At 49.5% G+C, this 7,987-nt stretch overlaps 1 protein-coding gene across 1 annotated transcript in view; it reads left to right on the top strand.

Annotated features, from left to right (window-relative positions):
• Window positions 1-1,273: 1,273 nt before the first annotated feature.
• Window positions 1,274-7,987, top strand: part of Rnf8 (ring finger protein 8) — a 29,603-nt gene continuing 22,889 nt past the window's right edge. Inside the window, exons 1-2 of the mRNA XM_051153398.1 lie at window positions 1,274-1,529; window positions 7,225-7,353. Coding sequence (XP_051009355.1) covers window positions 1,419-1,529; window positions 7,225-7,353 — 240 coding nt within the window. The 5' untranslated portion in view covers window positions 1,274-1,418. The remainder of the gene's footprint in view (window positions 1,530-7,224; window positions 7,354-7,987) is intronic.

The following is a 7,987-nucleotide window of genomic DNA, read 5'->3' as shown; positions in this document are numbered from 1 at the left end:
TAGCTGAAGCTATCGATGCGCGCTCCATAGGAACGTAGCTGAAGCTATAGATGCGCGCTCCATAGGAACGTAGCTGAAGCTATAGATGCGCGCTCCATAGGAACGTAACTAAAGCTATAGATGCGCGCTCCATAGGAACGTAGCTGAAGCTATAGATGCGCGCTCCATAGGAACGTAACTAAAACCAAAAATGCACACTCCATAGGAACATAACTAAAGCTATAGATGCACACTCCCACTGCTGGCTTTTATGTGGGCTCGAAAGATTTAACTTAGGTCCTCATGCCTTTGTGGCACACAGTTTACCCACTGAGCTGTTTCTGAAGCACCAGTTCTGCCCTTTTAAATAAGAACCTTTGGGGCTGGAGAGATGGCTCAATGGTTAAGAGCACTGGCTGCTGTACCAGCTGAGCTGGGTTCAATTCCAAGCACCTATATGGCGCCTGACACTAACTGTCTGTAACTCCAGTTCCAGAGGATCTGAGATATATGCAGGCAAAACACCAATGCACATTTTTAAAAATAATTTTAAGTCTTGAGCATGTGTGGAGCTTTGTACCTATCTGAGGGGTGTCCTGAACAAGCTTTCACAGACACCAAGATCACAAATGGCTGTGATCCACAGTCCCTGCTCCCCATGACCACATGTCCCTGAAGTTATTGTCATTAATAGCTTCAATTTAGTATTCCAGCATCCCAGCAAGGGACCAGGGAATGTAGTTGGAAAAAGTCAGAAGAACGAATGAGATTTTAAAGGTTTTTTTTTTTTTTTTTTTTTTTTTTTTTGAGACAGGGTTTCTCTGTGTAGCTTTGGCTGTCCTGGACTCACTTTGTAGATCAAGCTGGCCTCCCCACCTACCTCTGCCTCCCTGAGTGCTGGGATTAAAGGCGTGCACCATCACTCCTGGCCATTGTAATTTTTAATTTAAGTATTCGTGTGTACACACAAACCCGCCATGGGGGCGCATGTGCAGGTCGGAGGCCAATTCGAGAGGGTCCGTTTTCTCCAGCTACCATGTAGGTAAAGGCTGAGGATCAAACTCCTGTCGCCAGACTTGGCAGCAGGCGACTGTACTCGCTGAGCCATCCTCCAAGCCGTATAGTTTATTTTTAAAGATTTTGGATTTGGGAGACAAAACCTCGCTCGGTGATCCATCCAGTCCGCAGCAAGCGTTAGGCTCATCCTTCTGGGCTACACCTGCCCCCTTCCGGCCTGCGGGCGCGGCCTTCCCGTTGCGCACGCGCACCGCCGTCCCTCCCGGCTCAGGGGCGGGCCGGCGTTCGCTGCGTCGGCGATCCCCGGGCGATTGCTTCTGTCTGTTGTGTAGTTATGGTGCGGGAGAGGCGCCCGGCAGACGGCTGGAACCCAGGCTGGAGTTTCGGTGGTTGCTGAGCGCTGCCCCGGTGCCGAGCGGGCTATGGGCGAGCCCGACCCTTTGGTCTCGGGGCAGCTCGCGGCCGGCCGGACCTGGTGCTTGCGGCGGCTGGGGATGGACGGCGAGTGGCTGCGGCTGGAGGCTGGGAGTGAGGTGAGGGCGAGCGGCTTGGCGGGCTGCGGGAGCCGGGAGGCTGAGGAGCGGCGCCATGCCGGCCCGGCCTGCCTGCGCGGAGGCGCCGGGGCGGCCCCGGGGCCTGGCCGTCTCAGCGCCTGGCGGGACCAGGCCGCGAGGCCGCGGCTTGAGGCCCGGGCTGGAGGGCGGCTGCGCGGGAGCGAGGCCCGAGCCAAGCCGCCGTAACGGACACCGGTCTCCAGGCGAGGAGAACGATGGCGCGGTCCCCGTTGGGTCTCCCAGAGCCTTACGGTGACCCGGCTCAGTAGGGAAACTGAGGCAGAGGCGTTTCTTACTGCCCCCCCCCCCCAAGAATGACAAACCCGTCCAGGGAGTCTGAAGCTGGACGCCCGGATGGCTGCGGAGGGCTTGGACTCTCTGGAGTAGATTTCGAGTGTGATTGCGAGTTTCAGGGTAGTTTGTCTGAAATCCTTCAACTTGAGTGTAAACAATAAAGTCTTTCATCCCCGAGGAGAATTGGCGCGTTGGGGTGGGCCATGGTTGTTGCACCCCAGAAGTGGGTCAGAGACACAGCATTCTCTCCAGAAACTGCTCAGTGTTTGCTAAGTGCAGGCTTAACGGGCTGGTGCTGGGGATCGAACCCAGGGCCTTGGATTTGGAAGGCAAGCACTCTGCTGAATGAGCAAAGTAAGAGGAAACGGGAGGCCCAGTTATAAGTCGGAGGGCGGTGCAGGGATAGGCTGCATCCTTGGAGTCTGCTCTGGAAAGAGAACTGGGTTGGGCATGAGCTTGCATTGCAGAGCCCTGAATGTTGGCATGTGTCGTGTGTGGTGGTCTTAGGTCAGTTTGGCACGCAAACTGGAGTTAGCTGAAAGGTGGGAATCTAAATTGAGAACACGCCTCTATAAGATCCGCCTGTAAGGCATTTTCTTAATTAGTGATTGATGGGGGAGGGTCTGGACCATTGTGGGTGGTGCCATCCCTGGGCTGAGCAAGCCCCCCCCCCCCCCCCCCCCCCCGTGAGTAGCCTGCTTCCAGGTTCCTGTCTGTCTGAGTTCCTGTCCTGACTTCTTTGATGATGCACTGAGATATGGAAGTGTAAGTTGGATAAACCCTTTCTTCCCCAACTTGCTTTTTAGTCATGGTGTTTCATTGCAACAATCGTAATCCTAGCAAAGACATCATGTAAGTTAAATTAATTGAATTGGTAAGGTTCAGGGAGGGAGCCCGAGAACATCGTGAGTGTGCCAAGGTGTGGCTTATTTAGCAGTATTCTGGAGCAGGTCTGGCTTTAAATTGGCAGGCTAAGAGGGCTGCTTATTTTTACATACAAGGGCATGCCCCCCCTCCCCCATTCACTAGTCTCTCACAGCCCTTTAAGGGAACCTAATCAAGTGTTGCCTTATTCAGTTCTGTGACTTCTGACTATCTTGGCAGTGCCCGAGTAGCAGGGGCAGGAGGACTGAAGAGATCTCCTCCTGTTCCACCGTGATTTGTGTGGAATCACACCTATGTGGGGAGAGACCCATAGAAGCCAAGAGAATGTTGAAGACAGCGTGAGGATTGACCTGCCTTGGGGCAGCCTATGTGTGAGAGAAGTGGGCCTGGTGATGCGCAAAGTCAGCTTGTTGGCAGTGTTTGGAGCATGGCCTCAGGGTTTGGGGGCTCTGCTGGTGTCCTCTAATAACAGCTCAGGCAGGCCAGTTCCCCTCAAAGCTCCAGCTTTGCTTGCTTGTTTTCTTGTTTTTGGTTTTCGTGAGTCTGCCCTAAGTGGGCTAGACAGGGGAAGGAATGGCTCTAGCGTATTTATTTACTGGTTATTCAGAAACGGAGCGGGGGTGGGGTGGGGGGGGGGGTGGGAGGAAGGCAGAGCTGGTGAAGATGGGCTAGAACAAGCGGGTCTTCTGGATGGATGTCAGCGCGCTTGCTGAGGGGCTGTAAGTGGAGCAGCTCCCATGGGCGGTCTCTGGGTGGCACTGAAATAGAACCAGCGTCAATTCTAGGACTGGCCAGTGAGGGGAGGATGACAAAGGATGCTTTCTTTCTCTGGATTCTAAGTTAGGGACAGTTTTGTTTTGTGACTTATTTTTATTTCATGTGCATTGGTGTTTTGTCGGCATGTTTTTCTGAGAGAGGGTCTTGGCTCCCTTTGAACTTGATTTATGGTTGTGAGCGGCCATGTGGGTGCTGGGAATTGAACCCCGGTCCACTGGAAGAACAGCCAGTGTTCATAACTGCTGAGCCATCTCCCTAGCCCAACAGGGACATCACATAGAATATGGAGTACTTCTGTAAAACATCGACTGAAGATGGAAATTGTTAGTGATTATGGACAGTAGATGATTCCTAAATACCCCAGCGCCACGCTAGTTCTCACACATGGCCAGTCTCCATTGAAAAAGTCGTGTATGTATGTGTGAGTGTGGCTGTCTGTCTGCATGCTGTGGTATATCCGCAGAGGTAAGGGACAACTTCAGGGAGTCTGTGCTCTCTATGAAAGCCAAGACGTGGAGCTCAGGCTGTCAGGCTTGGTAGCAAGAGACTTTCCCCACTGAGATATCTCGGTGGCTGGCCCCCAGTTTCCAACTTCTGATATAAAGCAGGACTCAAAATAGCACCATTCTAGAACCTGGGCCTATCCTCTAGGCAGGCAGGCTTTCCTCTCCCCTGTCTACACCTCCCAAATGCTAGGGTCATAGCTGTCGCTCTACCACATGTGGTTTGGGTAAGACCACAGTGTTCCCAAGTATCTGCTGTTTCAGAAGTGCTGTGGGGCTGGGCTCAGTGGCACACTGAGCCTGTAATCCTAGCACTCAGAGAGGCAGAGGCAGGCGGATCCATGTGAGTTTGAGGTCAGCTTGTTCTACAAAGTGAGCCCAGGACAGCCAAGGCTACACAGAGAAACCCTGTCTTGAAAAACAAAGTAAAAGAAAAGAAAGAAAGATGCAGTGGCAAATGAAACTCATGCTGTGGTGCTATGGCTGTGGTAAGTGTATGCTAAAAACATGAAGAATGCAGTTACCACTTCAGCAAGTTTAATTAGTGTAGGCACCTGAGGTGGTGAGACTAGAAAGCTCGGTTTACCACACAGAAGTCTGAAGAAAGAATGTTTTAAAGCAGAGTGTACATAGGAGAAGGCCCTCGGGTAGGCTAGAGCGTGGATAGTTTTAGGTTATGATGAATCTTCAAGAGAGATGATCTGATTTAACGTTTTTTGTACTATCCCTTCAGCTGCTATAGGAGGAGTGAGACTGAGAGAGCTGAAAGCACGGGGCTAGGAAGTTTGGCCTGTGAGATGAGAGTGAAGAGACCTAGGGCAGGACTAGGAATACTGCAGCTAATAGAGTTATTTACAGTGTCAGTGTGAGAGTGAAAGGCACACACGTGTTCTAGGCTGAGTGGGCATCTAAAGCCGTGCCCACTACTATGAGCCTAGAACAACACGGTATTCTTGAATGATCTTGAAGATGTGGTTCTGAAGGGTTCTCAAAAGGAGGAAAGAAAGAAGGCAGGTTTTAGAAAACCACAGACCTCACGCCTTTAAATCCTAGCACTTGGGAAGCAGAGGCAGGAGAATCTCTGAGTTCCAGGCTAACTTGATCTACATAATGAGCTCAGGCCAGCAAAGGCCTCTTAGTGAGACCCTGCCTCCAACAAACGGAAAAAAGAAAACCGTATAGATCAGTTAGGCGATCACTTATGCACGGAAAGTAATAAAGACACTAAGACCTGGGTTTCAGAAGAACTGCGTGTCAACACACACACACACACACACACACACACACACACACACACCCGTGGCTATGCTTAGATGGGTCTACCAGGAAGTGATAGGTGGGAATCTGGGCTTCCTTTCTATCTTCTAAAGAAATTCGGGCTTTTCTTGTGGGTAAGCGAGGACCTAGGATGTAGGGAATTTAGTTGGTGGTTAGTTAGTCTACTTACTAGACTTTCTGGAGTATGTCTCCCACGTGTGCCCGCAGGGGCCGGGTGAATCTGGACTTGGAGTTATGAGCTCTTAACCATTGAACATCTTTCCAGCCCCCGTTTTATTTTATTTTTTTACATGTCTTGACTGAAGGTACATCATCAGCTGCCATGTCAGTTTTTTTTTTTTTTTTTTTTTTTGGTTTTTTGAGACAGGGTTTCTCTGTGTAGTCTTGGCTGTCCTGGACTCGCTTTGTAGACCAGGCTGGCCTCGAACTCACAGCGATCCGCCTGCCTCTGCCTCCCGAGTGCTGGGATTAAAGGCGTGCGCCACCACGCCCGGCTCGCCATGTCAGTTTTATGGGAGACTAAAGCTAGAAGGAGCATTATGTAATAGTCTCTCTGATGGCAGATGAAAAAGTTTTTTTGTTTTTTTTGTTTTTTTTTTTTAATCTTAAGGTAGAGTGATAGGCTGAACTGACAAGATGGGACTCAACAGAAATCAGTGTCAGCTCCTGCATTTGAAGCAACATTTTGCCGACTAGTCAACTGTAGAAAAAGACACAGTATGGTCATCTTGGGGGACGGGAGGGTCAGGAATGTGGTTATCTCCCAGCCCGAGGATGCCTTGCAGTACTCTGTGTCAGCTGGTGCTGCACATATCCCAGTAGCCATGCCCAGGATGGGGAAGGTAACGTATGACTTGACTTTGTAGAATAATTTAAATTTGTTTTTCTTATTATGACAACTATAACAATAAACCAGGAGTCTACTCAGACTTGCTGAGATGGCAAACTTAACCCTAGGGTTAAGTAAAGTGCCTGGGATCCAGGGCAGGAATGGTGGTGACTCGAGAGATACTTCACAACTGTGTGTAGAGGTTGATTGGAGGTTTCCTGACGTGCCTAGAACATAACCAGGGCCAACTGGAGGGAGTCACAGAGAGAGAGAGATGCTGAGTTTTGAAACTCCAAGGCCTAGCCGGGCATGGTGGCACACACCTTTAATCTCAGCGCTCGGGAGGCAGAGGCAGAGATGATAATATACCAGAAGAGGGCGTCAGGGCCCCTGCAACTGGAATTATGGATGGTTATGAGCCGCCATGTAGGGGTTGGGAAAACAAATCTGGTCTTCTGGAAGAACAGTCAGTGCTTTTAACTCTGAGCTGTCTCTCTAGCCTTCCTTGGTTAACTCTTTTGTTGTTGTTTTGTTTTGTTTCTGAGACAGGATTTCTCTGTGTAACCTTGGGTGTCTTGGAACTTGCTGGTCTTGAACTCACAGAGGTCTGCTGCCTCTGCCTCCCCAGTATTGGGACTAAAGGTGTACAGTACCACTGCCTGGCTTTTCTCCCTCACCCCACCCCGCACTTTGATTATAGGTAGTTTTGTTTGTTTGTTTGTTTTTGTTTGTAATGTGGGAGTACTCTGTCTGTATGTACATTTGCAGGCCAGAAGAGGGAGGGCATCAGATCCCTTTACAGATGGTTGTGAGTCACCACATCGTTGCTGGGAATTGAACTCAGGACCTCTGGAAGAGCAGCCAGTGTTCTTAACCTCTAAGCCATCTTGACAGCCCCTATAGTTAACTCTTAAGTGTTCTCTTGTTGCCTTTTTCTTGTGCTTTTTCCATGTGTCCACTGAGGAGCAGAAAGACAGCTGATGAACAGTTTAGGTTCCACAGCTGTCTGGTTTCTTAAGTCAGGACCTGTGTATGCTGCTGGTTGGCACGAATCTCCCTTTTTAGCATAGTGACTGACTGTGTCTATTCCATGGCCTCTGTCTTTCAGGTGACTATAGGGCGAGGATTTGGTGTCACGTACCAACTGATATCAAAGGTATGCCCTCTGATGATTTCACGAAACCACTGTGTTTTGAAGCAGAATCCTGAGGGACAGTGGACAATTATGGACAACAAGGTACAAGAGCTCAAATAAGCTTAATGACTCCTTTGGGTTTTATGTATTTTTAAAAATTGTATTATTATTTTAATTTATGTGTGCTTTGGGAGGGGGTTATGATAATGTGAGTGAAGGTGCCAGCAGAGGCTAGTGTTGCCAGATTAGGCATAATGTTATTGTGTAATTCAAATGTTGATTTCTGTACACACACACACACACACACACACACACTATGTGGTTGCACTCCTTGTTCTGAGAATCTCTTGTCTCAATGTTGTGTAAACACTCATCCCCAATTGTGCCCTGATATGCCAATAAAGCAGTTTGTGGCCAGTTGCTGAGCAGGGGAGAGAATAGGGCTGGGCGCCCTTCCAGCCAGAGGAGGAGTTTACAGGAAGAAGTAGGGGGTTTCAGCCAGAGGAGAGACCAGGAGTGAGAACGAAGTAAGAAAGCTACAAAGTGTAAGTATCTCTGCAGTGCTCGCTGGAAGGGAGCCAAAATAGCTTAGAAGGAAAAGGATAGAGTCACAACTGCTCAGTTCTTGTGCTGTGGAGCTTGTTAAAGTAATATAATAGAGTCTCAATTATCTGTGAATGGCTGGGTTAAGAGAAAAACTGAAAAGCAAACTGTTTTGTAAAAGCAGCATTAACAT

The sequence above is a fragment of the Acomys russatus genome, chromosome 11, assembly GCF_903995435.1.
Source record: "Acomys russatus chromosome 11, mAcoRus1.1, whole genome shotgun sequence".
Lineage (NCBI taxonomy): Eukaryota > Metazoa > Chordata > Mammalia > Rodentia > Muridae > Acomys > Acomys russatus.
Note: the sequence above shows the minus strand (reverse complement) of the source record. Positions and strands in the feature narration are given on the sequence as shown.